The sequence below is a fragment of the Wickerhamiella sorbophila genome (assembly GCF_002251995.1).
Source record: "Wickerhamiella sorbophila strain DS02 chromosome Unknown contig1, whole genome shotgun sequence".
Classification (NCBI taxonomy): Eukaryota; Fungi; Ascomycota; class Dipodascomycetes; order Dipodascales; family Trichomonascaceae; genus Wickerhamiella; species Wickerhamiella sorbophila.
In genome coordinates this window covers 2,274,620-2,286,339 of record NW_020193984.1, presented here as the reverse complement: position 1 = coordinate 2,286,339, position 11,720 = coordinate 2,274,620, and the positions used below count along the sequence as shown (strand labels likewise).

At 51.3% G+C, this 11,720-nt stretch overlaps 10 protein-coding genes across 10 annotated transcripts; 5 read left to right on the top strand and 5 right to left on the bottom strand.

The window, feature by feature from the left end:
- Positions 1–136: 136 nt before the first annotated feature.
- On the top strand, positions 137–1,627 carry B9G98_01413 (AP-1-like transcription factor; the record flags this gene model as incomplete). The annotated part of the gene is made up of 1 exon (XM_024807971.1): positions 137–1,627. The coding sequence occupies one exon, from the start codon at positions 137–139 to the stop codon at positions 1,625–1,627; it is 1,491 nt and encodes a 496-aa protein (XP_024663739.1).
- A 135-nt stretch (positions 1,628–1,762) lies between these two features.
- On the bottom strand, positions 1,763–2,131 carry B9G98_01412 (Vacuolar transporter chaperone 1; the record flags this gene model as incomplete). Its single annotated transcript, XM_024807970.1, has 1 exon — positions 1,763–2,131. One exon carries the CDS (start codon positions 2,129–2,131, stop codon positions 1,763–1,765), a length of 369 nt encoding a protein of 122 aa, XP_024663738.1.
- Positions 2,132–2,539: 408 nt separating this feature from the next.
- B9G98_01411 (Glutamyl-tRNA(Gln) amidotransferase subunit F, mitochondrial) lies at positions 2,540–2,920 on the top strand (the record flags this gene model as incomplete). The annotated part of the gene is made up of 1 exon (XM_024807969.1): positions 2,540–2,920. The coding sequence occupies one exon, from the start codon at positions 2,540–2,542 to the stop codon at positions 2,918–2,920; it is 381 nt and encodes a 126-aa protein (XP_024663737.1).
- Positions 2,921–2,943: 23 nt separating this feature from the next.
- Positions 2,944–3,801, bottom strand: B9G98_01410 (Rhomboid protein 1, mitochondrial; the record flags this gene model as incomplete). The annotated part of the gene is made up of 1 exon (XM_024807968.1): positions 2,944–3,801. The coding sequence occupies one exon, from the start codon at positions 3,799–3,801 to the stop codon at positions 2,944–2,946; it is 858 nt and encodes a 285-aa protein (XP_024663736.1).
- A 79-nt stretch (positions 3,802–3,880) lies between these two features.
- On the bottom strand, positions 3,881–6,418 carry B9G98_01409 (Dynamin-like GTPase MGM1, mitochondrial; the record flags this gene model as incomplete). Its single annotated transcript, XM_024807967.1, has 1 exon — positions 3,881–6,418. One exon carries the CDS (start codon positions 6,416–6,418, stop codon positions 3,881–3,883), a length of 2,538 nt encoding a protein of 845 aa, XP_024663735.1.
- Positions 6,419–6,456: 38 nt separating this feature from the next.
- On the top strand, positions 6,457–6,809 carry B9G98_01408 (Protein transport protein yos1; the record flags this gene model as incomplete). The annotated part of the gene is made up of 2 exons (XM_024807966.1): positions 6,457–6,709; positions 6,754–6,809. The coding sequence occupies exons 1-2, from the start codon at positions 6,523–6,525 to the stop codon at positions 6,807–6,809; spliced, it is 243 nt and encodes an 80-aa protein (XP_024663734.1). The 5' UTR covers positions 6,457–6,522.
- A 544-nt stretch (positions 6,810–7,353) lies between these two features.
- Positions 7,354–8,088, bottom strand: B9G98_01407 (hypothetical protein; the record flags this gene model as incomplete). Its single annotated transcript, XM_024807965.1, has 1 exon — positions 7,354–8,088. One exon carries the CDS (start codon positions 8,086–8,088, stop codon positions 7,354–7,356), a length of 735 nt encoding a protein of 244 aa, XP_024663733.1.
- A 660-nt stretch (positions 8,089–8,748) lies between these two features.
- Positions 8,749–9,612, top strand: B9G98_01406 (hypothetical protein; the record flags this gene model as incomplete). The annotated part of the gene is made up of 1 exon (XM_024807964.1): positions 8,749–9,612. One exon carries the CDS (start codon positions 8,749–8,751, stop codon positions 9,610–9,612), a length of 864 nt encoding a protein of 287 aa, XP_024663732.1.
- Positions 9,613–9,689: 77 nt separating this feature from the next.
- On the top strand, positions 9,690–10,439 carry B9G98_01405 (Set1 complex component spp1; the record flags this gene model as incomplete). The annotated part of the gene is made up of 1 exon (XM_024807963.1): positions 9,690–10,439. One exon carries the CDS (start codon positions 9,690–9,692, stop codon positions 10,437–10,439), a length of 750 nt encoding a protein of 249 aa, XP_024663731.1.
- Positions 10,440–10,461: 22 nt separating this feature from the next.
- B9G98_01404 (Histone acetyltransferase type B subunit 2) lies at positions 10,462–11,694 on the bottom strand (the record flags this gene model as incomplete). Its single annotated transcript, XM_024807962.1, has 1 exon — positions 10,462–11,694. One exon carries the CDS (start codon positions 11,692–11,694, stop codon positions 10,462–10,464), a length of 1,233 nt encoding a protein of 410 aa, XP_024663730.1.
- Positions 11,695–11,720: the final 26 nt, after the last annotated feature.

Genomic DNA, 11,720 nt, shown 5'->3' with positions numbered 1-11,720 from the left:
TTAGCAACAACCCTTGTACCCTGAGCGATGCTCGCCTATTCCCCCGAGCTTTTTTGGCCGGACATGACGTGAGCAACCCATATACGCCGGATATTAGGATTATGAAATCTAAAACTCACCGTCAGCATTGCCACTCATGGCACTAGGAGAATCAAATACAAACCTGGACGGGCTCCGGGTGCCCGAGCACCTCGGGAAACGTGACTACACAGATTACGACCAGAATAATGCGTACTTGTACGACGAATCACGGGACGACGAGGACTCGCCCGATCCGCGGAGACCTGGCCGGAAGAAGGATCCCAACGAGCCCGAGACCAAACGGAGAGCCCAGAATCGCGCAGCCCAGAGAGCGTTCCGGGAAAGAAAAGAGAGGCACCTCAAGGACTTGGAAACCCGGGTCCATGAACTAGAGCAGTCGGCACGGTCGTGGCAAAACTCAAACCTTATGCTGCGAACCAAGCTTTCAGCTCTGGAGGACGAGCTTGAGCATTACCGTGCTGGACATGTTCCCTCTGGTGGCTTTGACAAGAGTGTGCCCCCGGTCATCGCGCAGTCTAACGTCTGGCCGGCGGCCTCTTTGGACCTTGACCCCCTGGGCGATTTACAGGGACCTGCGTCAGTGTTACCGGCGCGAAATCCAAGTATTACTGGCCTCCATGGCCCGGCAACTGTTTTACCGTCAGTTGGAACCAACAGAGATTTTGAGACGCAGTTCTGGAACAACCAAATGAATGTGCCCCCTTCCTTGAACGGGCTCAACGCTTCGTCCACACTGTCGTCTACTTCGACCCCGCGCTCTATGCCTTCTGAATTCGGTGGAAGTATCGCACCGTCGCTTGATCCTTTGATGATGGGACAAGCGCCACCGCTGGTTGATCTCACTACCAGCAGCGCCAGCTCTGCCAGCAGCGACCAGTCGCTGTGGGAAGGTAGTAAGTTCTGCGAACAACTTCAAAAGGCAGCATGCCCGCTACCCAAATTGCCTCTGGCTTCTGCCACCCCACAGATCGTGCCTTTGACCAACGACTGGGAGCGCCAGAACCCGCTGGAGCTTAGTTTTGGATACCGAGAGCCCACACCACAAGAAGGAGTGCCGTCCAACTTTGTGGACCTTCTTGGTAATGATTACGGGTTCTTTGATCCGCTAGACGACCCATTGAAACCGATCGAGGACCCCCTTAAACCCCTTGACGATCCTCTCCAACCGCTCGGCTCTCTTCAGACCGCACATGACAGCAAGCACCCGCTGTCGGTTCCTAGTGACTTTGGATCCCCTCCCATGTTCCGAGAACCGGCTATATACCCGCTTGGCCTAACGCCCTCAAGCACCGGCGGCCCCCTCGAGTTCACCAAGGAGGAGACCCTGTCGCCTGCTGAAAACCCAGCTTTCCACACGCCTAGAGATGGCGGAGATGAAGTTCCTGCAAAGAGTAAAAAGTATATGACCTGCCAAGCAGTCTGGGATCGCATATGCTCCCATCCGAATTTCGAGGGTATCAATTTGGACGAGCTGTGTTCTGAATTCCAGGCCAAGGCTCGCTGCTCGGATTCTGGTGTTGTTTTGACCGAGGAGGACGTCGACTCTGTTCTCAAGAGCGTGCCTCGACGACAAACCTCGGCATAGTACTTCTGAAATAGAAGGTTTTTTATTTATGGTGATTTGAGAGGCAATTTAGTTTCACTAGCGTCTTTCCGCCTTTTTTTTCATATATGGTTTATTTAAAGAAACAAAAGAGATAACTTTTACACCTCATCAATGCTAGGCTCTCATTCTCAGAATGAAGTTTACTACCACGGCCATTAGCAAAAACAGGCACAGCATCGTAGGCCCGAAGCGGTCGTCATAGGGACCGGAGCCGCGACGCCGGATGGCAGCGGCACGCCAGTGGTAGGTGACTAGCGCATAAGCCATGGTGCCCATGGCGACAAACGTGAACAGTGTGGCGGAGATGCGGCCAACTCTGTCGCCGAAATTGAGCAATCCAACGGCCAGGCCACCCAGAATGACTGTGAAATTGAGCCACGACAAGAACGTGCGCTCGTTGGCAAAGAAAACCTTGGGCTCTACGCGAGTAGGCAATGCAATTCGTTTCCCGGGGGCAGCACGCAGTAATGGGGCAGACGACATTGCCAATAAAAAAAGCTAGGGACTAGGCGTGAGACGACCTCCCGCAATCCTTATTAACCCAGCACGTGCGAGGGCAAGGGTGCATATCAGACACCGAGCTTTAGCAGGCACAGTCGAGTGTTTTGTGGCCATTAGTTGGCTGGGTTCTATGGAGGAACAGGGGGTGGTGAAACAGGAGGCGGTCGGGCAGCTCGATATTTGAGGTTGGGACTGGCAGAGCCGAAAACACTGATTTGTACTCTGTAATCTCACCAAGTCGAGGTCATTTTTGCAATTTAACAGAACCTAGTTATTTAACACTTAGAGAATCTAGTAAATCCATCGCTAGCTATCGGTTTAGTCCTAAACTGGGCGTACTTCACTATGTGAAAAAAGGTGGAAAATCGCCGTGCGAAAGATTATTACGTCATGTCTCGATTGATCCAGAGATCTGAGGTTTTGGCCCACCTTTCGAAGCCAGTATGGTCGGTCAAAGAGCTTCTTAATGCTCCTCTGCAAGGGACACCTCCCTCAAAAAGCGACGTCGAGCGTATTTCAAAATTGGCGGGCCTGGCGCCCACTGAACACACCCAAGCAGATCTTGTCAACCAACTACGGTTTGTTGAGACACTCTCGGCGGTAAACACAGACAATATAGAGCCTCTTTCTCGCCTCACTCACCCTGTTACATGCCCGGACCTCGAGAAAATCGTTGCAGAGCCCGAGCCTGAGAGGTGGACTCCTGCCGCCTTCGCATCTGAACGGGTGTCTGATTTCTACGTCGTGAAAGAAGGACTTCGTCACGAATGATTCTATATATATATATGTAATACTTACCACCCCATTCTCTTCAGGCGATACTCACGGGCGCGACGCATGCGATCAGAAACAATATAACCGTAGGCGATGCCCACCAGCGATCCAGCGACATGGCCAGCATAATCCATACCACCGCCGAAGCGGCCAAGCATAGCAGCGGCGTTATAGCCTAGAGTGGCCAAAAAGACCCACCAGGCGCCAATCGGCAGAGGAATAAACCAGAGAGCCAGACGAGCGTGCGGGGCAAGGTAACAGAAAGTACCAAACGCACCAAACACCGCGCCCGACGCACCAAGAGAGGGAAGGTACGAGATCTGTTTGGCGAGCAGCGGTAGCAACATAGATCCCAGCGATGAAAGCACACAGCCATCAATGTAAGACTCTAGGAAAGTCGATGCACCCATCCACCGGGAAACTGTAGTGCCGAACTGATACAAGACAAACATGTTGATAGCCAAATGCCAAAAGTTCTGGTGTGAAAACGCCGATCCAATCATCTGCCACGAATTAAAGTCGCGAGCAGTCTTTTGCAACAGACCGTACCGGTACATGAATCTCGAAGTCTGGGGCAACCGCCAAAGAGCAAATCCAAGAGTGTTAAGACCAATGATTCCGTAAACTAGGAACTCAGGATGGCGCCGGATAGGAGCTAATGGCTTCGAATCAATAATTTTCGGCAGCACAAAGTAATCAAACGCTACAACACCGGCGGCAAACAGCAGAGGCTTTCGGAGCCAGCCCCAGCGCGATCTGTTCCACCCAGAGCTCTGCTTGTTCCACATATGCTGGAGATCACGGTGGGTAGCTGGTAACGAGCGGGAAGAAGAAAATGACCGCATTTGAGTGCGGCATGCTAATCCAAGACGCAACATTTTGGCTATAAGTCGAAAGGTGCTGGGTGATTAGTTAGTAGGGGAAGGGTCGGGGTGCATAAATTATGTACAGTGTTTGTTAACGTTTGGAGGCCGATGAGTGGGTCATTTCGGTGACAGTTTGGATTTTGGCCAGAGCAAGCTTGAGCAAATCACGACGTCTTTGAAGGTTGATCTGTTCTCTAATTTGGGGATCCTGTTCCGCAAGTTCCTGGATCTGCTTTTCGCTTAGCGCCGAAATCTGGCTGTCCAGCTCGCGAGGGAAAGAATAATAAAAGTCGCTGAGCAGCTCGAAATTCAAAAACAAAACGGCCGTTGCCGTCAGCTTGTCTGCAACAACGTCAAGGAAGATCTCGGGGCACTGGTACTTGTTTTCGCGTGAAATGCACCGCTTGGACTTGACAGCAGCCATGCGCATCCGAAGCTCGTCGCAGCGGATCTGGAGGAACCTTGCTTCTTTGCCGGTATCCAACAGAGCTGGCGAGAATCCAAAGGCGTCTGCAGGTGCAAGTCTGCCTTCTGCCGCCATTCTTTGCCTAGAGTCCAGGTACTGTAACACAGAGTTGAGCTTGGAACTGCCCACCATATCTTTCAGGCGATTGAAGGCAACCGTAGCCTGGCGAAGCTCCTCCTTGAGCAAATTGTACGAGTGTTCACGGGACTGTGCCCACTCTCGGTCATCAATCTCGACTTCGTACTTGAAGGGCTTGATGGAGTTCTCAACTTGGTCGGCGGTCGAAAATAGACGGGGCTCCAGGATGTTGGTAACTGCTCTCTCAACCGCCTGGACGGCTAGCGGATGCTTCCGGAACGGTGTTTTGTCAACAACTCCCCTGACTTCGAGGGAAATGGTGTCAGCAAGTAATTGAGCTGAAAGACGACCAATACCCAGTTTGGTCAAACTCGCCGTGGAGTTGTCCAACTTGGTTTGCCAATACCCCATGTTCGCCATGGAACTGGAAGACAAACTGCTTAACGGCACGTTGTCCAACACATTAGGAGTCGCCGACTCCAACTCAGGAGGAAGATTCCAATAATTTTGCGCTAGAGTATCCAGCACCCTCTGATCCAAGGCAGCCTTTACCAGCTGGCGGACCTGCTCTCGCCCGAACTGAGCGGTTAAATCTTTGAATGAAAGCTTGAATGCATCAATGCTCTGGGCCAAATACGATTGGGGGGTAAGAGAGCGGTCGTTATACTCGACCTTGAACTTGTAAGCACTCTCTTCGAGCTCGCGACGAATTGCCTGGGTCGTCGGGACAAGGCTTCGGGCCATTGTAGTCTCCAAAACAGACATAAGTTTGCGGCGAAGGGTCAGTACGCCGGTCTGCAAATTTGTAAACTCGGCATATTGGCTAAAGTAGCGTTCTTCATCCAGAGCAACACTCTGGGTCATATTGCTGTGACGGTTAGAAAATCCGAGGTGCAACGGGGTCTTTGTGATCACACCAACATATCCCATTTGCAATGGATACTCCTGGTTTGTTAGCAAATCATAGCCCCGCTCTGGGTCCACGAGATCCATCTTGGTGATGACGCCAATAGTGCGCTCACCCCGAGGATCAACTCTGCGGCTCGCCCTTAAGGCGGTTGAATTAGCCAGGTCGACATCAGCAGCCGATATAGCCAAAATCACGTTAGGTGCGTTGATGTATTTATCACACAAGTCGGCAATTCGAGTTTTGAGCGAGTGCGGCTGGCCAGCAGCGACCACCTGAATATAGCCCGGCAAATCGATCAACGTCAAGTCGGGCACATGAGGAGAATAAATCGTGAGCAAAATTGGGTCATCACTGACGACTTCTTCCGCTGGCACAGCCATATTGAGCTCAGTCAGGGTTCTTTGCACGTGAGAGAAGTCGGTGATTTTGCCCAGCCGAAGCTCGGGGAAGTCACAGTACTCGGACGCAGACTCTGGTGAATGAATGAGAGTAAGCTCAATGGGGCGTCGAGTGACCATGTTCCCGCCCTTGGGCAAAAACTCGTGGCCAACGATCGCCTCCAGCACCGACGATTTTCCACTGGACTGGCTTCCGATAACAACAATTGACGGGAGGCGCAGGGTTTCTTGCTTGTCAATTTGCAAAAGGAGGTTTCGCACTTCGATCATTTTGCGGGTCAGTATTACCATGGTGTCATCTTCATCGTTAGCAGCCACCGCGGCTACGGCAGCAACGGCAATGTCGCCTCCTCCACCATCGCTACCTCCGCTACTGGCACCATCGCCACTGCTCTGGCTGCCATTTTTTTCGCCCTTACCGTCGCCGCCCTCGGAAGATTGGAAAATCGACTGGCCCTTGTCGTCGTGGGTCTGACTCTGGAAACGCTCATTGGCTTCTTTGAAGACGTCGGACACGGAATCCCAGCGGTCTGAAACCCACTCGGACACCTGGTCAAACTTCTCGCTAACTGCGGACCCGGTCTGCTGGACCTTGTAGTTGATATAGGCCGCTCCTCCCGCGGTTGCTCCAGCGGCGAGGGTTATACCAGACTTTGCAGCGCGGAAAATAGGGCCCATCAACATTCGTCGGGGCGCCAGCGGTCGCAATGCATTTTGCCGTAAAATCGACGCGGCCGGACGGTACTGGCCGGCACGTAGAAGCAGTTTCGGTCCCATGACGGGAATAATATGGAGAAATAAACTTGATGACAAAGTCAGGAAATCACTCTGGAACACTTGTCTGAGGAAACGCTGGCAGTGAGGATACTAAAGAGGTCGTAATGTTTGGATTAGGACTTTTATTCTACGTGACCATTCTTCTTCTGAACGCGGTTGCCATTCTGAACGAGGAGCGGTTCCTTGCACGCCTGATTGGCGACGAGAGCCCATCGTTTGGCGGGCACAATCCCGAGACAATTGGAACGCGGCTTTTGACACTGATTCGTGCCATCCGCACCGTGATGCGGCGTAAGTATATTGTGGGATGTTGTTGCTCCGGATTCTAACCTCAGCCATTCTCGTTGTGTTCAACATTGTGATCATTTTCTACGAGCTAGTTTTGGGCTAAACTCTGGCCGTTTGTTCTGAATGTTCTGAATGTTCTGAATTCCCCCCTCCCCCTGTGCATTAAACGAAACCATATATATTAATCCTTAGAGGCCCCCCGCACTACACACGCTATATATCACGTATAAGGTCGGACAAGACCTGGTTAACCCAGACAGGAAGCAAATGAATTGTACAAATCGTTAATAAAATAATTACAGAACAAGTGGTATGCGACGGAGGTCACTCCTTTTTTTCCAGCGGATTGTAGCGCAAAAACTTTTCAATCAAATCGACGTGGGTCAAGATCATGCGGCGGCAGCAGTACCGCTTGAGACCCAGCTTGTCCAGAGCGTCACCCTCAGACAGATTCTCGTCCTGCAAGTAGGTCAAATACGACTCCCACTTGTCGCCCACAACTTTGCCGCAGGAAAAGCACCGAACGGGAATGATCATTTGAAGGTGTGTGTGCTGACCAAAGGAAAAAAAAAGGTTGGGTACGTACGATTAAGTGATCATAGGACCCCCCCGTCAGGTAGAAGGAGCGGGACAGGCAAAATAGAGGCTTAGTGGGCTAGTTGGTACTGCGAGGCAATCCATCCAGTAACGTCAGGTGCTGCTCGGATTCTGGCCAGCGAAAGAGCCGTAAGCCCTACCATAGCACCGACGATAGCGTTTCGATAGTACTTGATACCCAAGCGGTACCAATAATCAACACCGCGCAGAGCGTGGTCGAAAAAAACAAAAGATAGCAGGATTATTGCCGACCCAGTGACCCAGATGTTGTCTTTCAAGGCCCAGGTAATAAAGTCTAGGCTGATCAGTGAGCTGTCACCTAGGGCCATCGTGGGCTTGAGGCGAGTAGCATAAAGATGGCTGCTTGCTAAAACAGTGAGTATCAGCCCCGAGGTAATCGTGGGGGTCAAACCACAAATCCAGCGCCCGTGACGGGTCTTTGCTATATACACCCGACGAGCATGGAGAATAAGCCCGCTAGTAATGTGCAGAAGCAAGCTGCCGTAGACCCACAACGGCTCACCAAGAGACGATTGGTATAGGGTACGACCGGCCATGAGAGCAGCGTTTCCAGCGTCGACCGAGACCAGTGCGGGCAACACAATCGTAGAGGTCAAATGCAGGCCGGCAAACGCGGTGAAACCAATTGCCGAGTACTTCTGAGCAGCCTTTAGCCCTTGGATAATTCTGTTCCACGTCCTCGCTTTTGGAGAAGGCTTGGTGCTATCGGGATCATCGTTTGGCGGAGTGCCCGAAACTGGCTCGGGGGCCACCTCTCCAAGCATGACAAATTGAAGAATGGCGATTCGCTCACCCCGGCGGTTATGCGGAGAGGAGCGATTTTTGACAGCGGTCCTAAGTATGTAAAAAGCGGATTAAACACGGTAGTAGGCTTAGTTTGTTGATATTATTGTTACAGAAATACTATTGACGCGGGCGAGTGACGCAGGCTGTTGTTCTTGCCGGAATCATACAGATCACTTGATGGCTCATATCTGGAAACTATCCGCAAGGGGAATTAATCAAAAAGGAGAAAGTCGAAAGATCAAGCTAGGCCAGAGATGCGCGTCAAAGTCGCTTGCTTGGAGCCGTTTGTGACATTAGGCCGACACCGACGCGAAGAAAACATAGCAAACAAGGCTAGATCCTCTGGGGAACGGGGATTAGTTTCTGTTACACACCAAAGGTAGAAGTTTGTCGCGACCTGTGTCGCTAATGCACGAGTCAGTTGCATGGATCACCTTGCATAATGGCGCCGAGATGCCACGAACGCGCCGCGCCGGAAAACCCAGAACCGAGAAACATTGAAAGCAATTTGATACACATTCAAACAGTTATACCCGATAATTCCCCGCCACACTGTCTTCTAGCTTGATCAACCTGCATGACGTTACTTACCACACTAGTCCCACAGATTTATGCGTCGACAACGCATATAAAGCTCCATGTCCCCAATGAGTTGCCCATCTCTAGCTTCTGATAGGATGATTCCCGAAGAAGTTGAAGCGCTCTCACTTGGTGGCGAGTACTCAGGCATGTGGGAGTTTAATTCAGACGACGGCGATCCCGACTACTGTGAGCAGCCCCCCAAACAGGAGTGCAGAAGGGCCATACAGACCAGCCAACCTGCCTACCTTGAGGACACTGGCTGGGAGCAGCAAATTGTTGAAAGCCAACAAGGCGCGGACTTTTTTTATGAACCTCGAAACGCATCTGCTCCAACGTCCCCCACCCGCTACCATCAAGTAGCCGGCCAGCAGGGCCGGAGTGTACTGCTGACGCCCCCCGAAAAACACTCTGCTCATATAGACTATGAAACCAATCAGAGTTCGTACGGTATGAACTTGCCGAACCAATCGAATCTCGAATTACCGTCGCCATTGGGAGACCCCCTGGCCACGAGTGTAAACTATCAAGCAGCTCTGGAAGGTGCTTACGCCCAGTATGGGCTACCACCCTCTGAGGCGCAGGACTTTTTAAATTCACCAACTAATCAACAAGTGATGCAAATGTTACGTTTTCCTGAAGCTGATCTCCTCTCTGACCCTTATAGGATGGCATCATCACCCCCCCTACAGCTACCCAGTTTTTTGTCCGATACAATGTCACCAATAGCTAACGGAAGAATAACTAAAAGCGATACCCATTGCAAGGAAATGAAGGTCAAGCTGCCCAAATTCGCGACGTTCAACGATTTAGGCAAATTTGGCAAAATCAACATGCGAACTCGAAAGGCTTGGAAAAGGCAGCAGCCACGGCGCCGCAAGTCAATTAATGACCCTAATGACTCGTATTTTACCGAGGACTAGTCCTCGTTTCTTTCTACCCCCCACCGTAAATTAACAATATATCAGCATCTAACTGTCAAACGGAATCAACCTTACTAATGGCTCATTCTGGGGAACGAGACGTGTTTTGCATTTGCAAACGCCCCGATGACGGCAGCTGGATGATTGCTTGTGAAAAATGCGACGAATGGTTTCATGGGAAATGTATTGGACTGACCGAGGCTGAGGGCGATCTGGCTGTCGAATTCTGCTGTGACAGCTGCAGTGCAAAATACAACATCCAGTCCGAATGGCGACTAAAGTGCCAACTTCCAAGCTGTTATGCGGCAGCCGACGTTGAGAAAGACAGCAAATTTTGTTCAGCAGACCACGGCATAGCATTTTTCCGCGAGTTGGCTCAAGGACTCGTGGGAGTGCCAGAACAAGATCTGAGGGTGTTGGTAGAAAGCAGCGGATCGCAAGAGAAATTCAAGGCCCTGGGCATCCAGACACCAGAATTTGATGCAAAGATTGAGCCTCCACCGGACCAAGTAGCTAAATGGGAGGCCAAAATCCAGAAAATCCAGGAGGCACTCAAGTTCCTCGAGTCTTGTCGAGAAACCAAGAAAGAGCTCAGCCAGCAGGCGACTGAAGCAGAGGGTACTAAGCGGGAAATATGTGCGTTCAATTCCAAGCTTTCTGACCCGGACTCTGAAGAGGTTTGCATGCTCGAGCAGCGCAAGTGTATCCAGCACAAACAATGGCCGGTAATTTTCCAAGAACGCTTATTTATTCAACAACAAACTGCCGCAAAACGACTCAGGCAGCTGCAAAATAGCCAACGGGGGCTTTCTCAAGTTGTACTTTAACTTATTAGACCTATAATTACTTTTATGCCTCGGCATCGTCGTTTTCTTTTTCCTCGTCGTCGCTGTTCCCATCGACAATTGCACCGGCAACCTTCCACACCTGAATAATATTATCTTCGGATACCGATGCAATGGTCCAGGGCATAGTGGGGTGCCAGTCGATATCGGAGACGCGAGAGCTGTGGCCACCGTGAATGAAGATGAGCTCAGGAGCACCTTCAGACTCGTCTGCTGAAGAATCCAGGCGACTAATATCCCAAATTTTGACGCGGCGGTCGGTGCCTCCAGAGGCGAGAACGCTTTTGTCGTGTGGAGACCACTTTACGCAGACAATATCTTGAGAGTGGCCCTGCAAAATGGCTTGGGGTTCTTGGAGGTTACGAATGTCCCAAATCATCAAATTGCGATCGGCACCACCCGTAGCAACCATCGTAGGATGGTGAGGAGAGAACGCAACGGCATTGACGCCTTGGGAGTGACCAGATCTGGCATTACTGGATTTGGTCCTGAGGAAGTCAGTGCCGCGGCGGTCATAGATAGTTAAGACGCGGTTTTCGCTGCCAGCAGCAAGCAGGTAGGGATGCTCATAAGAAAAGGAGACGTCATTAACATCGGCGGGAGCATTGTCGTCGAAAACGTGCACGGGCTTATTATTACCTCCGGCAATATCCCAGATCGCAACCGTACCATCCTGAGAGCCAGTAGCAAGTACATTTTCCTCGATATTGGACCAAGATAAGCCGAAGCCTTCCTTGGAGTGGTGGTCCAGAGTAAGTGTGGGAGCCGGCTGCTCAGTTGGGGTGCTAGGAGCCTTGGACATATCGAAAATGTACGCACTACCCAGAGAGGACATGGATGCAACGATATTGGGGTTTTTGGGAGCATAGCGAGCGCGATTCGACTCGCCGGGATGGCGGATCTCCTGCACGGGAGAAACTATGTTTTCAATCTTGGCGCCGCCAGAATAGTTTGAGTTGGGGATATCTACAAGCGCACGGTAAATGAGACCGTCTGGTTCCTCGCGATCAACGCCCGTGGCCATGAGCAGCGAGTAGGTTGTGATGGGCCCAACCGTCTTGGTGTACTCTGGAGTGTCTGGGTACCATTGGACCGTGAACGAGCGGGCCTCTGAGGCCTTGGACAGACAGAGATCATACAGAAAGGGCGATTGCTTCTTCCATATCTTGTACTCCTCGTTGGAAATCTTGTTGTTCAGCTGATCCTCCTTCAGTTGACTGGCGTCGGTGTCGACCATTGTGATGATGACAAAGGCGTACAGCC